Source organism: Bombina bombina, chromosome 1 (genome assembly GCF_027579735.1).
Source record: "Bombina bombina isolate aBomBom1 chromosome 1, aBomBom1.pri, whole genome shotgun sequence".
Lineage (NCBI taxonomy): Eukaryota > Metazoa > Chordata > Amphibia > Anura > Bombinatoridae > Bombina > Bombina bombina.
Genome location: NC_069499.1, coordinates 181,549,818 through 181,572,910, shown reverse-complemented (window position 1 = coordinate 181,572,910; position 23,093 = coordinate 181,549,818). Strand labels below are relative to the sequence as shown.

The following is a 23,093-nucleotide window of genomic DNA, read 5'->3' as shown; positions in this document are numbered from 1 at the left end:
TCCTTGGAGTTATCAACCTGCCTATATTTTTCCGCCTCTAGTTCTTCTTCCAAGAGTGATTTCCAAAATCATAATGGAGCATTAGTTTGTACTGCTGGTGGCTCCAGCATGGCCACACAGATTTTGGTATGCGGATCTTATTCGGATGTCCATTTTCCAACCTTGGCCACTTCCGTTAAGGCCAGACCTTCTATCTCAAGGCCTGTTTTTCTATCAGGATCTCAGCTCATTAAATTTGAAGGTATGGAAATTGAACGCTTAGTCATAGAGGTTTCTCTGACTCAGTGATTACTACTATGTTGAAGGCTCGTAAATCTGTGTCTAGAAAGATTTATTATAGAGTTTGGAAGACTTACATTTCTTGGTGCTCTTCTCATAAATTCTCTTGGCATTCTTTTAGAATTTCTAGAATTTTACAGTTTCTTCAGGATGGTTTAGATAAGGGTTTGTCTGCAAGTTCGTTGAAAGGACAAATCTCTGCTCTTTCTGTTCTGTTCTACAGAAAAATTGCTAAACTTCCTGATATTCATTGTTTTGTACAGGCTTTGGTTTCGTATCAAGCCTGTCATTAAATCAATTTCTCCTCCTTGGAGTCTTAATTTGGTTCTGAAGGCTTTACAGGCTCCTCCGTTTGAGCCTATGCATTCACTAGACATTAAATTACTTTCTTGGAAAGTGTTGTTCCTTTTGGCCATCTCTTCTGCTAGAAGAGTTTCTGAATTATCTGCTCTTGTGAGTCTCCTTTTTATTATTATTATTATTATTATTATTATTATTATTCTTTATTTATAAAGCGCCAACAGATTCCGCAGCGCTTTTCATAGGTAACAAAGATAAAAGGACAGTACAATATGAGACACCAGACAAAATTTAACAAACGTATACAGGAGGAATTGGGAGTCCTGTTCCCGTGGGAACTTACAATCTAAATGGGTAGGAGGGTGAGAAACAGGAGGTGGGGACTGCAAAGGTGGGAATGATGTTAGTGTGAAGTTAGATGAGGGCAACTATTAGGCAAGTGGAATTCATTAGTTACTGATTTGGTTATAGGCTTCCCTGAACAAGAAGGTCTTTAGGGAGCGTTTAAAGGAGGAGAGGTTGGGGGAAAGTCTGACAGCACGAGGAAGTGCGTTCCAGAGCGTTGGTGCCGCACGAGAGAAGTCCTGTAGTCTAGCATGAGAGGAGGTGATGGTAGAAGAGGCAAGGAGTAGATCGTTGTTGGATCTTAGAGGACGGGCTGGAGTATATTTGTTGATGAGAGAGGACAGGTATGGGGGGGGCTGCATTGGTAAGGGCTTTGTAGGTCAAAGTAAGAATTTTGAATTTATTTCTGCTGTAAATGGGGAGCCAGTGAAGGGACTCACAGAGGGGTGCGGCAGATACAGAGCGTCGGGAGAGGTGGATTAGCCTAGCAGAGGCATTTAGGATGGATTGAAGGGGGGGAGAGGCGGGAGAGAGGAAGGCCGGTTAGTAGGTTGTTACAGTAGTACTACTTTTCTGATTTTTCATCAGGATAAGGCGGTTTTGCAGACTTCGTTTAAATTTTTACCTAAAGTTGTGAACTCCAACAACATTAGTAGAGAAATTGTTGTCCCTTCTTTGTGTCCTAATCCTAAGAATTCTCTGGAGAGATCCTTACATTCTTTGGATGTGGTAAGAGCTTTGAAATATTATGTTGAAGCTACTAAAGATTTCAGGAAGACTTCTAGTCTATTTATCTTTTCTGGTCCTAGGAAAGGTCAGAAGGCTTCTGCCATTTCTTTGGCATCTTGATTAAAGCTTTTGATTTGTCATGCTTATTTGGAGTCGGGTAAATCCCCGCCTCAGAGGATTACGGCTCATTCTACTAGGTCAGTTTCCACTTCCTGAGCTTTTAAGAATGAAGCTTCTGTTGGTCAGATTTGCAAAGCAGCAACTTGGTCTTTTTTGCATACTTTTACTAAATTCTACCAGTTTGATGTTTTCTCTTTTTCAGAAGCAATTTTTGGTAGAAAAGTTCTTCAGGCAGCTGTTTCAGTTTGATTCTTCTGCTTATAATTTCAGTTTTTTTCATTATAAGATTAAAACTTTTTGATTTGGGTTGTGGATTCTTTTTTCAGCGGAATTGGCTGTCTTTATTTTTATCCCTCCCTCTCTAGTGAGTTCCACATCTTGGGTATTTGCTATCCCATACGTCACTAGCTCATGGACTCTTGCCAATTACATGAAAGAAAACATAATTTATGTTAGAATTTACCTGATAAATTCATTTCTTTCATATTGGCAAGAGTCCATGAGACCCACCCTTTTTATGGTGGTCATGATTTTTTGGATAAAGCACAATTATTCCAATTCCTTGTTGATGCTTTTTGCTCCTTTCTTATCACCCCACTTCTTGGCTTTTCGTTAAACTGAATTGTTGTTTTGGTGGAGGGTGTATTTATAGGCATTTTTAGGTTTGGGAAACTTAGCCCCTCCTGGTAGGATTGTATATCCCATGCGTCAATAGCTCATGGACTCTTGCCCATATGAAAGAAATTAATTTATCAGGTAAATTCTTACATAATTTATGTATTTTTGTTTTCCATTTCCGTTTTCCTGACCGTGCGACTGCAGAGAGGATCCGTTTTTCTCCACCTGTCTGGGTCATAGGAGGTGGTGAGTGCCACAGCCATTGGGGGGGTGTAAGGTGCCAGTTGTTTTTAAAGCACAATCTACTTAGTCAAGTTATGGAGGTTTCTGCTATGTTAGAGGGGGTTTCCCTCTGATTCAGATGTTGATACCTGTGTATATTGTGAGGAGGCCCGGGTAACCCTGCCCTCTGAATTATGTTCCGTTTGCCGCAATAGAGTGTTCTCTTCTTCCCATTTTGGAGTATTTGAGACCACTGAGCCATCCACCTCTGAGGATTCGGTATCCCATGAGGTGCATTCCGTATCTTCTGTTCCTACACAGGCGGTTGCCCCGCCTACTGTTACCCCTTCTCCTGAGGGTGGCCTTTAGGGGTGTTGAAAATAATCGCCTTCACGATGCAACCCTCAACGATGCTGCATCGATGCAGTGAAGAGGCTGAATCGATTCACGCGGCATCACGTGTCCCCACCAAATGCCCGGCGGGCCGGGCTGGCTTCAGGGCCAGATTAGTGCAGAGGCTATTGTTTTTTTCATCAGGTAGTGGTAGGGTGGAATATTGTGGTACTACTACAATACTGATTGTGCAAAGTTTTGGAAGTGGCCGCGGGCCCTAGGCTACAAACCCCCTGCGAGTCAGCGCTATCTGGGAATCTGATTTATGGAACAGCTCCAGCCTTTACGCTGCTTCCTAGCAACTTGCAAGGCACAGTGCGTAGCAACACTGGCCCCGGTAAGTGCGGCAGCTTGATTGGCAATGCCTATATACATATATATATATATATATCCAGGGGGTTTTTGGTTTGATACATTTTCCTGTTTTTCTGGGTTCTGATTGCTTCTCTTTTTGGCGGTTCTGGTTTCTCCATTGCCTGCTAGGAGTTTTCTCCTGTTCTTTCCAGTTAGTTTTTGAATAGAGTTCATGGGTAGGTACCGGGTTGGTTCTTGAATCTGTTGGATTTTCAGACAGGAAGTTTTGTGGTGCCCTCAGATTGGGCTGCCTTATTGTTACCCCCCCCCCCCCCCCCCCTTTGTTGTCCTTTATAGCTTTGGTATTGTTTTCCCAAAAGTAATGAATGCAGCTGTTGACTTTCCCTGTATTTAGAAGGAAAAAGTAAATTATGACTTACCAGATAATTTCCTTTCCTTCGATACAGGGAGAGTCCACAACTCCTGCCTGTGCTCTCCGGAGGGCGGCCCTAAATTTAAATTGCTTTCTTCTGGCACCTTTTTTCACCCTTTTATTTCTCCTACTGTTCCTTGTTCCCTCGACAGAATGACTGGGGGATGAGGGAAGTGGGGGAGGTATTTATGCCTTTGGCTGGGGTGTCTTTGCCTCCTCCTGGTGTCCAGGTTCTGTATTCCCAACAGTAACGAATGCAACTGTGGACTCTCCATGTATCGAAGGAAAGTAAATTATCTGGTAAGTCATAATTTTAGTTTTCACTTCAGCAGGCACAAGAGGAAAAATAGAATGGTGAATAGTTACCATGCTATTGTAGTTGTACTTTAAGGTGGTTGATCTTAGGTTGCTCATTTTCAGCAATGTAAAAAAGGAAATATTTTCAAAATGTTAACAGTACAATAAAAAGGCAGTTGGAGTTTTGAGTCCTTAAGTTTCATAATTTTCATTGTCTATTGATTTTACTTTAATGTAGTATGTATATAAATGATCCATTTGTTTATTCTAGGTGAAAAGCTTAAGCTTCTGCATGCATTATGTGGAAAGCTACTAACTTTAGTCACAACAAGAGATTTTATTGAAGATTACATGGAAGAGTTGCGCCAGTCAAAGCAAGAATTTAGAGAGCTGAAAGCTGAACAAAATAAACGAGAGCGAGAGGAAGCAGCTACCAGGTTTGAACTAAATTAAAAAAAGATTTTCTATTTAAAACCAATTTCAAAATATAAGTGTGTCTAAATCACATAGAATGGTTCTTTTGTATTGAACAAGCCATTCCACTTGGTAAAGAGAGAGTGCCTTGTTTTTTTCCACTTTCTCGATTAATAACTTCTTTGAATTTGAATTTCTATTTGAATGACATGTAAACAATAATTTGTGGAGGTTCTTGTTTCTTTTCCCCAATATAGAAAAGGGGACCAGGAGGTCTGCATATCTGTTTGGTAAACCATAATTTAAGAAACTCAAGATTTTAAAACTGTTGAAATTGTTTTTAATGCTAATTCTAAGGTAAAAGGTTGTTTTGTTTCCTAATGCATTGTGAGTCCACAGCATCATCAATTACTAGTGGGAATATCACTCATGGCCAGCAGGAGGAGACAAAGAGCACCACAGCTAAAGCTGTTAAGTGTCACTACCCTACCCACAATCCCCAGTCATTTTCTTTGCCTCTGTTAATGGTGCTGTTCAGACTATGCCACAGCTTTCTCCTCAAACGTCCCAAGCCTTAGTGGCGTCCCATACAGTGTCCTGCGGTTCCTCTAAGTCTCCTGGAAGAGTGCATTTGCCTGCAGAGATTGTTGCTCTGGTTTTCTTCATAAATGGAAAGAGTCCACAGCTGCATTCATTACTTTTGGGAATTCAGAACCTGGCCACCAGGAGCAGGCAAAGATACCGCAGCCAAAGGCTTAAAGTGAATGCCAATTTTGATGCTAAAGTGCCCGGTTTTTAAAAATTTGATTAAGGGCACTTTAATTCATCAATTTACATTTCACTCCTGTTATGAAAAAAAACGTACCTTTTAAACTTAACAGCTGCTCCAGCTTCCTCCACCAGTCGCAAAGCCTCTTCCTGGGTCTAAAATGAGGAATCCGGCTTCCTCCAATCACAGCGTTGAATCAAACACTGATTCCCCCGGGGGGAAGCCGTGATTGGAGGATGACCTATCCATCATTTCTGACATCAGAAATGGCTTGCAACGACCGGAAGAAGCTGAAACTGCTGTCAAGTTTAAATGGTAAGTTTTTTTTTCACAACAGGAGTGAAATGTAAATTTTGAAAATGCCCCAGTTTTTCATCAAATTTTTAAAATCTGGGCATTTTAGCATCAAAATTGACATTCACTTTAAATTTCTCCCCCACTTCCCTCATCCCCCAGTCATTCTTTGGCTTTCGTCATAGGACCCTTGGGGCCTTTGGGCTCTAAAGATATTGCGTGACTTTGTCACAGCCTAGCACCTTGTTTTTTTTAAAAGAAGGGGAAAAGGATGAACCTAATCGCTCCCATTCATTCTTAATAATAATTGCCATCTTAACGGGAACCGGGAAAGTCTGAGTTACTACCCTGTCCTCGTATACCTTGTCAAACGTAAGAATCGCAGGATCCTCCGGGATCTTAGTTTCCTGAACCTCCAGAGTAGCAAGCACCTGCCGCAGCAGAAAGCACAAATTCTCCATCCTAAGCCTATAATCAGGCTCCTCCTGTCAAACCTCTCTTCAAGACCAGAGAAGAGAGAGACCTTTCTAGAGTGTGTGAGAGATCTCTCCTCTCTCAGGGTTATCGTACCAGTACCCCTAGCAGAAAGGGGTCTAAGGTACTATTCCAACCTCTTTGTGGTTCCAAAGAAGGGAGGGCACGTTTCCGCCCGATTCTGGACCTCAAGTGTTTAAACAAGTTTCTGAGTGCTCCATCGTTCAAAATGGAAACGGTCAGATCTATTCTGCCCCTAGTTCAAGAGGGACAGTTCATGACAACTGTAGACTTGGACGCTTACCTTCATGTGCCAATTCACAGGGACCACTTCAGGTTCCTAAGATTTGTGTTTCTGGACCAACACTTCCAGTTTGTGGCCCTTCCTTTTGCTCTAGCGACGGCCCTGAGAGTCTTCACAAAGGTTCTGGGGGCGCTGCTTGCAGTGGCCAGATCCAGGGGCATTGCAGTGGCACCTTATCTGGACGACATCCTTGTTCAGGCGCCGTCGCTCAGCCTCGCAGAGGATCATTCGAGGGCTCTTCTTCTTTTGCTCCAATCTCACGGTTTGAAGATCAACTCAGGAAAGAGTTCTATGGTTCCCAGCAACAGGGTGGAGATCATGGGCACAATAATAGACCATGAAGATATTTCTCACAGATCAGCGACGCAGGAAGCTTGCGTCAACCTGTCTTCTTCTTCAGTCCTCAACAAGCCCGTTAGGGGATAGGTCTTATGGTTTCAAGCATAGATGTCATCCCATTCGCCAGGTTCCATCTCATACCTCTTCAATTGTGCATGTTGAGACAGTGGAACGGCGATTACTCAGATCTATCACAACTGATATCCATGGATGCTCGGACTCGGAACTCCCTCTCTTGGTGGATTCGTCCGGAGCAACGGTCTATGGGGACATCCTTCTTGAGACCGTCCTGGGAGATTGTTACCACGAACGCCAGTCTGACAGAATGGGGAGCTGTTTGGGGTGCCAGGATGGCACAAGGAGAGTGGTCAAGGGAGGAGTCTCTCCTTCTGATCAACATCCTGGAACTACAAGCAATTTACAATACTCTGAAGGAATGGCCTTCTCTAGGGTCGGTCAGTTTAATCAAATTCGAGACCAACATTACCACGGTGGCTTACATCAACCATCAGGGTGGTACGAGGAGCTTTCTCGCAATGAGGAAGGTGTCTCTGATTCTGGAGTGTACGGAGTCTGCTGTACGGACTGCTCGCTCTCGGCGATTCACATTCCAGGTCTGGACAACTGGGAAGTGGACTTTCTCAGTAGACAATACTTCCATCCGGGGGAATGGTCTCTCCACCCCGAGGTGTTTGCGGATATTTGTCTCAGATGGGGAACGTCTGAGATAGATCTCTTGGCGTCCAGACTGAATTGCAAGCTACCTGGAATACGGGTCGAGGTCCAGGGATCCCCAGGCAGGGCTAATAGATGCCTTAGTGGTTCCTTGGGGATTCAGCCTAGCTTACATTTTTTCACCGTTACCACTTCTACCTCGTGTAGTGGAGCAGGCCTCGGCCATTCTGATTCCTCGTTCGTGGCCACTGAGGACCTGGTTTGCGGATCTGGTGGGGATGTCATCCTCTCCGCTGTGGAGGTTACCCTGTCACAGGGATCTGCTGATGCAGGGCCCCTTTTAACATAGAAATCTAGATTCTCTGAGGCTGACTGCATGGAGATTGAATGCCTAGTCTTAGCCAAGAGAGGCTTTTCTGAAAGTTTGATACTCTAATTCAGGCAAGCAAGCCAGTCACTCATCGCATCTACCATAAGGTGTGGAAGACTTGTACTGGTGTGAGAAGCATGAATATCCTTGGCATAAGGTGAAGGTATCCATGATTCTGTTCTTTCTCCAAGATGGTTTGGAGAGGGGTCTTGCCTCTAGTTCCTTAAAGGGACAGATTTCGGCATTAGCGATCTTGTTGCATAGGAGACTCGCTGAGCTCCCAGACATCCAATCTTTTGTTCAGGCTCTGTCTATAATCAGGCCCGTCTTTAGACAGTTGGCTCTGCCTTGGAGCTTAAACTTAGTCCTTCAGGTTTTGCAGAGGGTTCCGTTTGAACCTATGCATTCCATAGACATTAAAGGGGACAGTCTAGTCCAAAATAAACTTTCATGATTCAGATAGAGAATGTAATTTTAAACAATTTCTCCTACATTGGTGTGTCCGGTCCACGGCTTCATCCTTACTTGTGGGATATTCTCATTCCCTACAGGAAATGGCAAAGAGAGCACAACAGCAGAGCTGTCCATATAGCTCCGCCCCCCAGTCATTTTCTTTGCCGCTCTGTACAAGTAGCATCTCCACGGGGATGGTAAAGAGTATGTGGTGTTAGTTGTAGTTTTTTATTTCTTCTATCAAGAGTTTATTTTAAAATAGTGCCGGTTTGTACTATTTACTCTTCAACAGAAAATGAAGAAGATTTCTGTTAAAGAAGAGTATGATTTTAGCACCAGTAACTAAAATCGTTTGCTGTTCCCACGCAGGACTGTTGAACCAGAGAACTTTCAAGGGGGAACAGTTTGCAGGCTTATCTGCTTCAGGTATAATCAGTCACTTTTCTAACAAGACCAAGTAATGCTAGAAGACTGTCGGTTATCCCTTCTGGGATAGGTAAGCCATTTTCTTAGACTCCGTATCAGAATTAAGGCTTATAATTTGGGCTCTCTGCTGGTTGACACTATTGTGGGCTAAGTCGTTTATTTTTTATCATGTTTATGTGACTTTGAAGTGTTTTTTCAAACTTTAAAACACTTTTGGGTATGTTATTTGCGCCTGGCAGCCGTTTAGACACCTATTTTGGTCAGAAAGGCCCCTTCACTCTGGAATGCAGAGGGAGGAGGCCTCATTTTCGCGCCTCAGTTGCGCAGTTACTTTCATCAGAAGGTTCATGCAGCTTCACGTGGCAGAGGACTGTAGTGTATTAACCGGTTAATTGCTGTTATCAGCTCCGGTTTGGGCATTTAAGGGTCAAATTCATAAGATTTCAGTCGGACAACATGACGACTGTAGCTTACATCAACCATCAGGGAGGAACAAAGAGTTCCTTGGCGATGAGAGAGGTATCCAAGATCATCAAATGGGCGGAGGATCACTCCTGCCATCTATCTGCAATTCACATCCCAGGAGTAGACAACTGGGAGGCGGATTATCTGAGTCGTCAGACTTTCCATCCGGGGGAGTGGGAACTTCACCCGGAGGTCTTTGCCCAGTTTACTCAACTATGGGGCATTCCAGATCTGGATCTGATGGCGTCTCGTCAGAACTCCAAGGTTCCACGCTACGGGTCCAGGTCCAGGGATCCCAAGGCGGCGTTGGTGGATGCATTGATGGCGCCTTGGTCATTCAATCTAGCGTATGTCTTTCCACCATTTCCGCTACTCCCCAGGCTAGTAGCCAGGATCAAACAGGAGAAGGCTTCGGTGATTCTAATAGCTCCTGCGTGGCCATGCAGGACTTGGTATGCAGACCTGGTGAATATGTCATCGGCTCCACCATGGAAGCTACCTTTTGAGACAGGACCTTCTAGTACAAGGTCCATTTGAACATCCAAACCTAGTTTCTCTGCAACTGACTGCTTGGAGATTGAACGCTTGATTCTAGCCAAGCGTGGGTTTTCGAAATCAGTTATAGATACTCTGATCCAGGCTAGAAAGCCTGTCACCAGGAAAATTTACCATAAGATATGGCGGAAATATCTTTGCTGGTGCGAATCCAAGGGTTACTCATGGAGTAAGATTAGGATTCCAAGGATACTTTCCTTTCTCCAAGAGGGATTGGAGAAAGGTCTGTCAGCTAGTTCTCTAAAAGGACAGATATCTGCTCTGTCTGTCTTGTTGCACAATCGTCTGGCAGCCGTGCCAGATGTTCAGGCGTTCGTACAGGCGTTAGTCAGAATCAAGCCTGTCTACAGACCTGTGACTCCTCCATGGAGTCTAAACTTAGTTCTTTCAGTTCTTCAAGGGGTTCCGTTTGAACCTTTATATTCCATAGATATTAAGTTACTATCTTGGAAAGTTTTGTTTTTGGTTGCTATTTCTTCTGCTAGAAGAGTTTCTGAATTGTCTGCTTTGCAGTGTAATTCACCCTATCTGGTGTTCCATACAGATAAGGTCGTTTTACGTACCAAACCTGGTTTTCTTCCAAAGGTGGTTTCCAATAGGAATATTTACCAGGAAATAGTTGTTCCTTCTCTGTGTCCTAACCCAGTTTCTAAAAAGGAACGTTTGTTACACAATCTAGATGTGGTTCGTGCTTTAAAATTCTATTTAGAAGCAACAAAGGATTTCAGACAGACATCTTCATTGTTTATTGTCTATTCTGGTAAGATGAGAGGTCAGAAAGCTACTGCTACCTCTCTTTCCTTCTGGTTAAAAAGCATCATCCGATTGGCTTATGAGACTGCCGGACGGCAGCCTCCTGAACGAATTACTGCTCATTCTACTAGAGCTGTGGCTTCCACATGGGCCTTCAAGAATGAGGCTTCTGTTGAACAGATCTGTAAGGCAGCGACGTGGTCTTCTCTGCATACTTTTGCCAAATTTTACAAATTCGATACTTCTGCTTCTTCAGAGGCTATTTTTGGGAGAAAGGTTTTACAAGCAGTGGTGCCTTCCGTTTAGGTTACCTGACTTGCTCCCTCCCTTCATCCGTGTCCTAAAGCTTTGGTATTGGTTCCCACAAGTAAGGATGAAGCCATGGACCGGACACACCAATATAGGAGAAAACAGAATTTATGTTTACCTGATAAATTTCTTTCTCCTACGGTGTGTCCGGTCCACGGCCCGCCCTGGCTTTTAGTCAGGTTTAAAAAAAATTGTTTTTGTACACTACAGTCACCACTGCACCCTATGGTTCTCCTTTTTCTCCTGACCGTCGGTCGAATGACTGGGGGGCGGAGCTAGAGGGGGAGCTATATGGACAGCTCTGCTGTTGTGCTCTCTTTGCCATTTCCTGTAGGGAATGAGAATATCCCACAAGTAAGGATGAAGCTGTGGACCGGACACACCGTAGGGGAAAGAAATGTATCAGGTAAACATAAATTCTGTTTTTTTCAATTTACTTTTATCACCAGTTTTGCGTTGTTCTCTTGGTATTCTTAGTTGAAAGCTAAACCTAGGAGGTTCATATGCTAATTTCTAAGCCCTTAACGTCCGCCTCTTCTCTCAGGGCATTTTGGCAGTTTTTCACCACTAGAGGGGGTTAGTTCATGTGTGTCATATAGAGAACAATGTGCTCACGCATGTGAAGTTCCAGTGAGCCAGTTTTGATTGGCTAAAATGGATGTCTGTCAAAATAACTGAAATAAGGGGGCAGATTGCAGAGGCTTAGATACAGGATAATCACTGAGGTAAAAAGTGTATTTATTTAACACTGTTGGTTATGCAAAACTGGGGTATAGGTAATAAAGGGATTATTTATATTTTTAAACAATAAAAATTCTAGTGTAGACTGTCCCTTTAAAGTGAAGGTAAAGTTTTGCGTTTTTGTAAGCTTTATTATATTAACCATCTAGTATATAGTAAGATCGCTAACTTTTTTTAAAAATATTTGCATATATATGATTGTATAACAAACTGTTTGTATTTACGTTCTCGGCCGGTCGCTCCTCCCTCCATGTATTTCTGGGTTTTTCACTCAAAAGCGCGTTCCCGATGGACGGACAACTTGCGCATGCGCACACCGCGCCGTACATGCAATTTGCGCCTGCGTGACTGAAATCTGGAGCGAGTCCGGCTTGGAAGGGGGAGGAAGTAAAGCCGACGCATGCGCAGAGCGTCAATCAATGTTATGACGTCAAATGACGGCCGCCTAACGGCCAGACATACTATTGGCTAAATGAAGAACGTGACCAGACTACCAAAAAAAAAAACCGGCTGTTTGTCTAACGATTAGAATTGGAGAGAAAAAAGCTGATAACTCGATAAATATATAAAAATAACAAAACTGATGACTTAAAGTACCCTTCATTTTATATGTATTTACATTTGCAATAATCGAACCTTGTAAAGTTTACCTTCACTTTAAGGTCCTGTCCTGGAAGGTTCTCTTCCTGTTGGCTATTGCATGGGCATGCAGAGTATATGAACTAGCTGCCTTGCAAAGTGATCCTCCTTATCTGGTGTTTCATGCGGCTAAGGCTGTACTTCGCACTGGGTTGGGGTTTCTTCTCAAGGTGGTGTCTAACCGTAACATCAATCAGGAAATAGTTGTTCCTTCTTTGTGTCCTAATCCTTCTCCTTCAAAGGAGAGGTTACTTCATAACCTGGATGTGGTTCGTGGCTTAAAGTTTTATTTTCATGCTTCAAAGGATTTCATGCAGTCTACATCTCTCTTTGAGGTGTATTCTGGGAAGCGCAAGGAGCAAAGGGCCTCTGCTACTTCTCTGTCTTTTTGGTTGAGGAGTTTGATTCGCCTGGTTTATGAGACAGCGGGACATAAGCCTCCTGAGAGGATCACACCTCATTCAACAAGATGTGTTGCTCCGTCCTTGGCCTTCAAGAATGAGGCCTCTATGGAGCAAATTTGTAAGGCGGCTACCTGGTCCTCCTTACACACTTTTACAAAGTTTTACAAATTTGACATTTTTGCTTCTGCATAGGCTGTTTTTGGGAGAAAGGTTTTGCAGGCTGTGGGGCCCTCTGATTAGGGTCCCCCTTTTTTACCCTCCCGGTTTCATTCAGTGTCCTCTAGAGCAGTGGTTCTCAACCAAAGTGACCTCAAGGCCCGGTAAATTTTAGCTAGACATGTCCGGGGCCCAGTATTTTATTTATATATATATATATATTTATATCTATCTATCTATCTATCTATATAGTGCGCAGCAGGGGCGGGCTGATCAGCCAGGCAAATAGGACCTGGGCAGAGGGACCAGCAAGTAGGGGGCCCCACAAATGGTATCTCCATGGATCTTGGTGCATTCCTTAAGCTGGAGTTTTCAGTTGCCCTATCAGTAATTAAGCAAATAAGTGTGGGTTTAGTGGGGGCCCTGGCAGGGGTCTGTCGCTGTGAGGGCCATGGAGTGTGGGGTCTGGCCCTGGAGGTTGGGTGCCCTTTCTCTGGCCCTTAATGTTGGGGGGTCCTGGCTCTGTAGGATGAAGGGCCTATTGGGGGCAGGGAAGGAAGGCTACCATGTACATTTGCATACCATTTAATACATTTTGGTCAGTGTTCCTGGGGCCTTGATTGGTCTCAGTCTGCACCTGGTTTGCAGTGGGGTAACAGTGTGCAGTGGGGGCATGACAGGTCAGGGCCCACCAGCAGGGCTATCACGGCCCGGTACTGGGCCACGGCCCGGCTGTTGAGAAACCAGGCTCTAGAGCTTGGGTATATTTTTCCCAAAAGTAATGAATGAAGCTGTGGACTCTCCTCCGCTTTAGATGGAAATTAAATGATCAGGCTAAGCATAATTTGTTTTCCATCGAGGGGAGGAGAGTCCACGGCTCCCGCCCGTATCTCCGATGGGCAGACCTAAATTTAATCGTTTTCTGGCACTATTTATACCCTGATATTTCTCCTACTGTTCCTGATTCCCTCGGCAGAATGACTGGGGGATGAGAGAAGTGGAGGAGGTATTTAAGCCTTTGGCTGGGGTGTCTTTGCCTCTTCCTGGTGGCCAAGTTCTTAATTCCCAACAGTAATGAATAAAGCAGTGGACTCTCCTCCCCTTGATGGAAATTAAATTATCAGGTAAGCATAATTTTGTTTTTCTTCCACATGACAAGAAGAACAGACCTAAGGGACGTCAAAGTAATTTTCGTTCCTTTCGTAACTTCAAAAGAAAGTCTTCCTCTCCCTCTTCCAAGCAGGAACAGCCCAAGTTTTCTTGGAAGCCCAATCAGTCTTGGAACAAGTGGAAGCAATCTAAGAAATCCGGAGCTGAGTCTAAGTCAGCAAGAAGGTGTTGCCCCCTGGTCTGGTACCAGATCAAGTGGGGGCAGACTTTCTCTGTTTTATTAGGCATGGAAACGAGATGTTCTAGATGCTTGGGCTGTGGACATAGTATCTCAGGGTTACAGAATAGAATTCAAGACCTTTTCCCCCAGGGGTAGATTCCTTCTATCCAGATTATCTGCAGACCAGATAAAGCATTCTTGAACTGTGTTCAGGACCTTTCGTCCCTGGGAGTGATAGTGCCAGTTTCGGTTAAAGAGCAGGGTCTGGAATTCTACTCAAACCTGTTTGTGGTTCCCAAAAAAAGACAGTGCTTTCTCCAACATAGGTGTGTCCGGTCCACGGCGTCATCCTTACTTGTGGGATATTCTCTTCCCCAACAGGAAATGGCAAAGAGCCCAGCAAAGCTGGTCACATGATCCCTCCTAGGCTCCGCCTACCCCAGTCATTCTCTTTGCCGTTGTACAGGCAACATCTCCACGGAGATGGCTTAGAGTTTTTTAGTGTTTAACTGTAGTTTTTCATTATTCAATCAAGAGTTTGTTATTTTCAAATAGTGCTGGTACGTACTATTTACTCAGAAACAGAAAAGAGATGAAGAATTCTGTTTGTATGAGGAAAATGATTTTAGCAACCGTAACTAAAATCCATGGCTGTTCCACACAGGACTGTTGAGAGCAATTAACTTCAGTTGGGGGAACAGTTTGCAGTCTCTTGCTGCTTGAGGTATGACACATTCTAACAAGACGATGTAATGCTGGAAGCTGTCATTTTCCCTATGGGATCCGGTAAGCCATGTTTATTACGATTGTAAATAAGGGCTTCACAAGGGCTTATTTAAACTGTAGACTTTTTCTGGGCTAAATCGATTGATTATTAACACATATTTAGCCTTGAGGAATCATTTTATCTGGGTATTTTGATATAATAATATCGGCAGGCACTGTTTTAGACACCTTATTCTTTAGGGGCTTTCCCCAAGCATAGGCAGAGTCTCATTTTCGCGCCGGTGTTGCGCACTTGTTTTTGAGAGGCATGGCATGCAGTCGCATGTGAGAGGAGCTCTGATACTTATAAAAGACTTCTGAAGGCGTCATTTGGTATCGTATTCCCCTTTGGGTTTGGTTGGGTCTCAGCAAAGCAGATACCAGGGACTGTAAAGGGGTTTAAAGCTTAAAACGGCTCCGGTTCCGTTATTTTAAGGGTTAAAGCTTCCAAAATTGGTGTGCAATATTTTCAAGGCTTTAAGACGCTGTGGTGAAAATTTGGTGAATTTTGAACAATTCCTTCATGTTTTTTCGCAATTGCAGTAATAAAGTGTGTTCAGTTTAAAATTTAAAGTGACAGTAACGGTTTTATTTTAAAACGTTTTTTGTACTTTCTGATCAAGTTTATGCCTGTTTAACATGTCTGAACTACCAGATAGACTGTGTTCTGAATGTGGGGAAGCCAGAATTCCTATTCATTTAAATAAATGTGATTTATGTGATAATGACAATGATGCCCAAGATGATTCCTCAAGTGAGGGGAGTAAGCATGGTACTGCATCATTCCCTCCTTCGTCTACACGAGTCTTGCCCACTCAGGAGGCCCCTAGTACATCTAGCGCGCCAATACTCCTTACTATGCAACAATTAACGGCTGTAATGGATAATTCTGTCAAAAACATTTTAGCCAAAATGAACCCTTGTCAGCGTAAGCGTGGCTGCTCTGTTTTAGTTACTGAAGAGCATGACGACGCTGATATTAATATCTCTGAAGGGCCCCTAACCCAATCTGAGGGGGCCAGGGAGGTTTTGTCTGAGGGAGAAATTACTGATTTAGGGAACATTTCTCAGCAGGCTGAATCTGATGTGATTACATTTAAATTTAAATTGGAACATCTCCGCATTTTGCTTAAGGAGGTATTATCCACTCTGGATGATTGTGAAAATTTAGTCATCCCAGAGAAACTATGTAAAATGGACAAGTTCCTAGAGGTGCCGGGGCTCCCAGAAGCTTTTCCTATACCCAAGCGGGTGGCGGACATTGTTAATAAAGAATGGGAAAGACCCGGTATTCCTTTCGTCCCTCCCCCCATATTTAAAAAATTGTTTCCTATGGTCGACCCCAGAAAGGACTTATGGCAGTCAGTCCCCAAGGTCGAGGGAGCGGTTTCTACTTTAAACAAACGCACCACTATTCCAATAGAGGATAGTTGTGCTTTCAAAGATCCTATGGATAAAAAATTAGAAGGTTTGCTTAAAAAGATGTTTGTTCAGCAGGGTTACCTTCTACAACCCATTTCATGCATTGTCCCTGTCACTACTGCCGCATATTTCTGGTTTGATGAACTGCTTAAGGTGCTCGATAGTGACTCTCCTCCTTATGAGGAGATTATGGACAGAATCAATGCTCTCAAATTGGCTAATTCTTTCACTCTAGACGCCTCTTTGCAATTGGCTAAGTTAGCGGCTAAGAACTCTGGGTTTGCTATTGTGGCGCGCAGAGCGCTTTGGTTGAAATCTTGGTCGGCTGATGCGTCTTCCAAGAACAAGCTACTAAACATTCCTTTCAAGGGGAAAACGTTGTTTGGTCCTGACTTGAAAGAGATTATCTCTGATATCACTGGGGGTAAGGGCCACGCCCTTCCTCAGGATCGGCCTTTCAAGGCAAAAAATAGACCTAATTTTCGTCCCTTTCGTAAAAACGGACCAGCCCAAGGTGCTACGTCCTCTAAGCAAGAGGGTAATACTTCTCAGGCCAAGCCAGCTTGGAGACCAATGCAAGGCTGGAACAAGGGAAAGCAGGCCAAGAAACCTGCCACTGCTACCAAGACAGCATGAAATATTGGCCCCCGATCCGGGACCGGATCTGGTGGGGGGCAGACTCTCTCTCTTCGCTCAGGCTTGGGCAAGAGATGTTCTGGATCCTTGGGCGCTAGAAATAGTCTCCCAGGGTTATCTTCTGGAATTCAAGGGACTTCCCCCAAGGGGGAGGTTCCACAGGTCGCAGTTGTCTTCAGACCACATAAAAAGACAGGCGTTCTTACATTGTGTAGAAGACCTGTTAAAGATGGGAGTGATTCATCCTGTTCCATTAAGAGAACAAGGGATGGGGTTCTACTCCAATCTGTTTATAGTTCCCAAAAAAGAGGGAACGTTCAGACCAATCCTAGATCTCAAGATCTTAAACAAATTTCTCAAGGTCCCATCGTTCAAGATGGAAACCATTCGAACTATCCTTCCTTCCATCCAGGAAGGTCAATTCATGACCACGGTGGATTTAAAGGATGCGTATCTACATATTCCTATCCACAAGGAACATCATCGGTTCCTAAGGTTTGCATTCCTGGACAAACATTACCAGTTCGTGGCGCTTCCTTTCGGATTAGCCACTGCTCCAAGGATTTTCACAAAGGTACTAGGGTCCCTTCTAGCGGTGCTAAGACCAAGGGGCATTGCAGTAGTACCTTACCTGGACGACATTCTGATTCAAGCGTCGTCCCTTCCTCAAGCAAAGGCTCACACGGACATTGTCCTGGCCTTTCTCAGATCTCACGGCTGGAAAGTGAACGTGGAAAAGAGTTCTCTATCCCCGTCAACAAGGGTTCCCTTCTTGGGAACAATTATAGACTCCTTAGAAATGAGGATCTTTCTAACAGAGGCCAGAAAAACAAAGCTTCTGGACTCTTGTCGGATACTTCATTCCGTTCCTCTTCCTTCCATAGCTCAGTGCATGGAAGTGATCGGTTTGATGGTGGCGGCGATGGACATAGTTCCTTTTGCGCGCATTCATCTAAGACCATTACAACTGTGCATGCTCAGTCAGTGGAATGGGGACTATACAGACTTGTCTCCGAAGATACAAGTAAATCAGAGGACCAGAGACTCACTCCGTTGGTGGCTGTCCCTGGACAATCTGTCTCAAGGGATGATGTTCCACAGACCAGAGTGGGTCATTGTCACGACCGACGCCAGTCTGATAGGCTGGGGCGCGGTCTGGGGATCCCTGAAAGCTCAGGGTCTTTGGTCTCGGGAAGAATCTCTTCTACCGATAAATATTCTGGAACTGAGAGCGATATTCAATGCTCTCCAGGCCTGGCCCCAGCTTGCGAGGACCAGGTTCATACGGTTTCAATCAGACAACATGACGACTGTTGCGTACATCAACCATCAGGGGGGAACAAGAAGTTCCCTAGCGATGGAAGAAGTAACCAAAATTATTCTTTGGGCGGAGTCTCACTCCTGCCACCTGTCTGCTATCCACATCCCAGGAGTGGAAAATTGGGAAGCGGATTTTCTGAGTCGGCAGACATTGCATCCGGGGGAGTGGGAACTCCATCCGGAAATCTTTGCCCAAGTCACTCACCTGTGGGGCATTCCAGACATGGATCTGATGGCCTCTCGTCAGAACTTCAAAGTTCCTTGCTACGGGGCCAGATCCAGGGATCCCAAGGCGGCTCTAGTGGATGCACTAGTAGCACCTTGGACCTTCAAACTAGCTTATGTGTTCCCGCCATTTCCTCTCATCCCCAGGCTGATAGCCAGGATCAAGCAGGAGAGGGCGTCGGTGATCTTGATAGCTCCTGCGTGGCCACGCAGGACTTGGTATGCAGATCTGGTGAATATGTCATCGGCTCCACCTTGGAAGCTACCTTTGAGACGAGACCTTCTTGTTCAGGGTCCGTTCGAACATCCGAATCTGGTTTCACTCCAGCTGACTGCTTGGAGATTGAACGCTTGATTTTATCGAAGCGAGGATTCTCAGATTCTGTTATCGATACTCTTGTTCAGGCCAGAAAGCCTGTGACTAGAAAGATTTACCACAAAATTTGGAAAAAATATATCTGTTGGTGTGAATCTAAAGGATTCCCTTGGGACAAGGTTAAGATTCCTAGGATTCTATCCTTCCTTCAAGAAGGATTGGACAAAGGATTATCTGCTAGTTCCCTGAAGGGACAGATTTCTGCCTTGTCGGTATTACTTCACAAAAAGCTGGCAGCTGTGCCAGATGTTCAAGCCTTTGTTCAGGCTCTGGTTAGAATCAAGCCTGTTTACAAACCTTTGACTCCTCCTTGGAGTCTCAATTTAGTTCTTTCAGTTCTTCAGGGGGTTCCGTTTGAACCCTTACATTCCGTTGATATTAAGTTATTATCTTGGAAAGTTTTGTTTTTAGTTGCGATTTCTTCTGCTAGAAGAGTCTCAGAATTATCTGCTCTGCAGTGTTCTCCTCCTTATCTGGTGTTCCATGCAGATAAGGTGGTTTTACGTACTAAACCTGGTTTTCTTCCAAAAGTTGTTTCTAACAAAAACATTAACCAGGAGATTATCGTACCTTCTCTGTGTCCAAAGCCAGTTTCAAAGAAGGAACGTTTGTTGCACAATTTGGATGTTGTTCGCGCTCTAAAATTCTATTTAGATGCTACAAAGGATTTTAGACAAACATCTTCCTTGTTTGTTGTTTATTCAGGTAAAAGGAGAGGTCAAAAAGCAACTTCTACCTCTCTCTCTTTTTGGATTAAAAGCATCATCAGATTGGCTTACGAGACTGCCGGACGGCAGCCTCCCGAAAGAATCACAGCTCATTCCACTAGGGCTGTGGCTTCCACATGGGCCTTCAAGAACGAGGCTTCTGTTGATCAGATATGTAGGGCAGCGACTTGGTCTTCACTGCACACTTTTACCAAATTTTACAAGTTTGATACTTTTGCTTCTTCTGAGGCTATTTTTGGGAGAAAGGTTTTGCAAGCCGTGGTGCCTTCCATTTAGGTGACCTGATTTGCTCCCTCCCTTCATCCGTGTCCTAAAGCTTTGGTATTGGTTCCCACAAGTAAGGATGACGCCGTGGACCGGACACACCTATGTTGGAGAAAACAGAATTTATGTTTACCTGATAAATTTCTTTCTCCAACGGTGTGTCCGGTCCACGGCCCGCCCTGGTTTTTTTAATCAGGTCTGATATTTTATTTTCTTTAACTACAGTCACCACGGTACCATATGGTTTCTCCTATGCAAATATTCCTCCTTAACGTCGGTCGAATGACTGGGGTAGGCGGAGCCTAGGAGGGATCATGTGACCAGCTTTGCTGGGCTCTTTGCCATTTCCTGTTGGGGAAGAGAATATCCCACAAGTAAGGATGACGCCGTGGACCGGACACACCGTTGGAGAAAGAAATTTATCAGGTAAACATAAATTCTGTTTTTCATCCTATTCTAGATCTGAAATGTCTAAAGTTTCTCAGGGTACCATCCTTCAAAATGTAAACCATTTGGTCTATTCTTCCCTTGGTACTAGAGGGTCAGTTCATGACGACCATAGACCTGAAGGCTGCATATCTTCATGTTCCCATCCACAGGGATCATCACAAGTTCCTGAGATTCACCTTTCTAGATAAACACTTTCAGATTGTGGCTCTTCCCACAACACCCAGAATTTTCTCAAAGTTGCTGGAGACTCTATTGGCAGTGGTCAGAGCTCAGGGAATTGCAGTGGATGACATATTGGTTCAGGCGCCATCTTTATAAACAAGCAAACTCTCATACAGATATCTTGTCTATTCTACGTTCCCACGGATGGGAAGTAAATCTGGAAAAGAGTTCTCTCGTTCCAGCTAGAAGGGTAGTTTTCTTAGGGACTATAATAGACTCTATCCATGAAAATTTTTCAGACAGAGGTCAGAAAATCCAAGATTCTGTCCTCTTGCGCCTCTCTGCAGTCTACTGTTCGGCCATCAGTGGCTCAATGTATGGAAATAATTGGTCTGATGGTTGCTTCCATTGATATCATTCCCTTTGCTCGATTCCATTTGAGAGCACTGCAGTTATATATGCTCAGGCAATAGAACGGGGACTGTTCGGATCTGTCTCAGAGAACAGTTTTAGATCAGTCGACGAGAGACACTCCTCCGTGGTGGCTTTGTCAGGAGCATCTGTCTCGGGCACATGCTTCTGGAGACTTTCCTGGGTGATTGTGACCACGGACACCAGCCTTCTGGGTTTGGGAGCCGTCTGGGAATCGTTGAGGGCGCAGGGACTATGGACTCAGGAGGAGTCGGCTCTTCCCATAAACATCTTAGAGTTGAAAGCAATTTACAATGCTCTGATGGCTTGGCCGAAGTTGTTCTTAGCCCAGTTTATCAGGTTCCAGTCGGACAATATCACCTCAGTGGCTTACATCAACCACCAGGGATGAACTCGGAGTTCCTTAGCCATGAAGGAGGTGGCTCGGATTGCTCAGTTGGCGGAAGCCTACAATTGCTGTTTGTCTGCCATCCACATTCCAGGTGGTGTGGGAACTCCATTCAGAGGTGTTCTCCAAGTTAACCCTCAAGTGGGGGATGCCGGAGTTGGATCTGATAGCGTCTCGGCAGAACGCCCAGCTTCCAAGGTATGGGTCAAGGTCAAGAGATCCTCAGGCCGTCCTGATAGTTGCTCTGGCGGTCCCTTGGGATTTCAGTTTGGCATATCAGTTTCCTCCATTTTGCTCTACTTCCACGAGTCATTGCTTGTATCAAACAGGAGAGAGCATCGGTAATTCATATAGCTCCTGCGTGTCCTCGCAGACATAGTGAAGATGTCTTCTCTCCACCTTGGAGGCTACCTCTGAGGAAGGACCTTCTAACTCGGGGTCCATTCTTTCACCTTAATCTCGCTTCTCTGAAGCTGACTGCTTGGAGATTGAATGCTTAGTTCTGGCTAAGCGGGGGTTTTCTGAGTTGGTTATTGAGACCATGCTACAGGCTCGCAAGCCTGTTACTCATAAGATTTACCATAAGGTATGACATAAATACCTTTTATTGGTGTGAATCCAAGGGTTACTCCTGAAGTAGGGTCAGGATTCCTAGGATTTTGTCCTTTTCTCCAGGAAAGTCTGGAGAAGGGATTGTCAGTCCTCTGAAAGGTCAGATTTCTGCTTTATCTATTTTGTTACACAAGCGTCTGGCGGATGTGCCAGATGTCTAATCTTTTTTTCAGGCCCTGGTCAGAATCAGGCCTATATTTAAACCTTTTGCTCCCCTTTGGAGCCTTTACCTTGCATTCCATAGATATTAAAATGTTATCTTGGAATGTTTTGTTCCTTATAGCTATCTCTTCTGTTCAGAGATTTTCTTAACTCTCGGCTTTGTAGTGTGATGCGCCTTAACTTATCTTTCATGCGGATAAGGCGGTTCTTCGTACTAAATTGGGATTTCTCCTTAAAGTGGTTTTGGATAGAAATATTAATCAAGAAATTGTTCCTTCTCTGTGTCCTAACCCTTCTTCTCATAAGGAACGTCTGTTGCACAACCTGAATGTTGAGCGTGCTCTAAAATTCTACTTACTAAGGATTTTAGTCACTCTTCTGTCCTGTTTCGCTGGAAAGCGTAAAGGTCAGAAAGCTACTGCTACTTCTTTCTCTCTGGTTGAGAAGTATGATCCGTTTTACTTATGAGACTGCTGGTCAGCAGCCTCCTTAGAGAATAACAGCTCATTACACTAGGGCTATTTAGTTTTCTTGGGCTTTCAAAAATGAAGCTTCTGTGGAACAGATTTGCAAGGCTGTAACTTGGTCTTCTATGCATACTTTTTTAAAATTTTCCAAATTTTATACTTTTGTCACGGCTGAGGCTTCTTTTGGGAGAAAGGTTCTTCAAGCGGTGGTGCCTTCTGTTTAGGTCTGCCTGTCTTGTTCTCCCCCCCCTAGTCATCTGTGTCCTCTAGCTTGGGTATTATTTCCCACTAGTAATTGAATGACGTTGTGGACTCTCCATATCTTAGAAAAGAAAACAAAATGTATGCTTACCTGATAAATTTCTTTCTTTCCGGAAATGGAGAGTCCACAACCCCACCCTTAAATTTAAGACAGTTAATTTTTTTGACTAATCCTCAGGCAGCACTGCACCTTTGTGTTATTCCTTTTTCCATTTCCCTTCAGTCGAATCACTGGGGATTGTGGGTAGGTTAGTGACACTAAACAGCTTTGGCTGTAGTGCTCTTTTTCTCCTCCTGCTGGCCAGGAGTAATATTCCCACTAGTAATTGACGTTGTGGACTCTCCATATCCGGAAAGAAATTTATCAGGTAAGCATGAATTTTGTTATTTCTTTTTTTTTTCATTTGAGATGGTATATGGACAAAGAGTCACCTATTGCTATCAACTTGAGATGTCATTGCTTTCCTTAATGCAGCGAGAGTCCACAGCTACATTCATTACTTGTGGGAAATACAGAACCTGG

At 44.1% G+C, this 23,093-nt stretch overlaps 1 protein-coding gene across 4 annotated transcripts in view; it reads left to right on the top strand.

Moving 5' to 3' along the window:
* The window catches only part of BAZ1A (bromodomain adjacent to zinc finger domain 1A), a 762,668-nt gene that overhangs the window by 342,956 nt on the left and 396,619 nt on the right, over positions 1–23,093 (top strand). For all 4 annotated transcript variants that reach the window (XM_053697759.1, XM_053697757.1, XM_053697758.1 and 1 more), the window contains exon 15: positions 4,302–4,467. In XM_053697759.1, the coding sequence (XP_053553734.1) occupies positions 4,302–4,467 (166 nt within the window). The remainder of the gene's footprint in view (positions 1–4,301; positions 4,468–23,093) is intronic.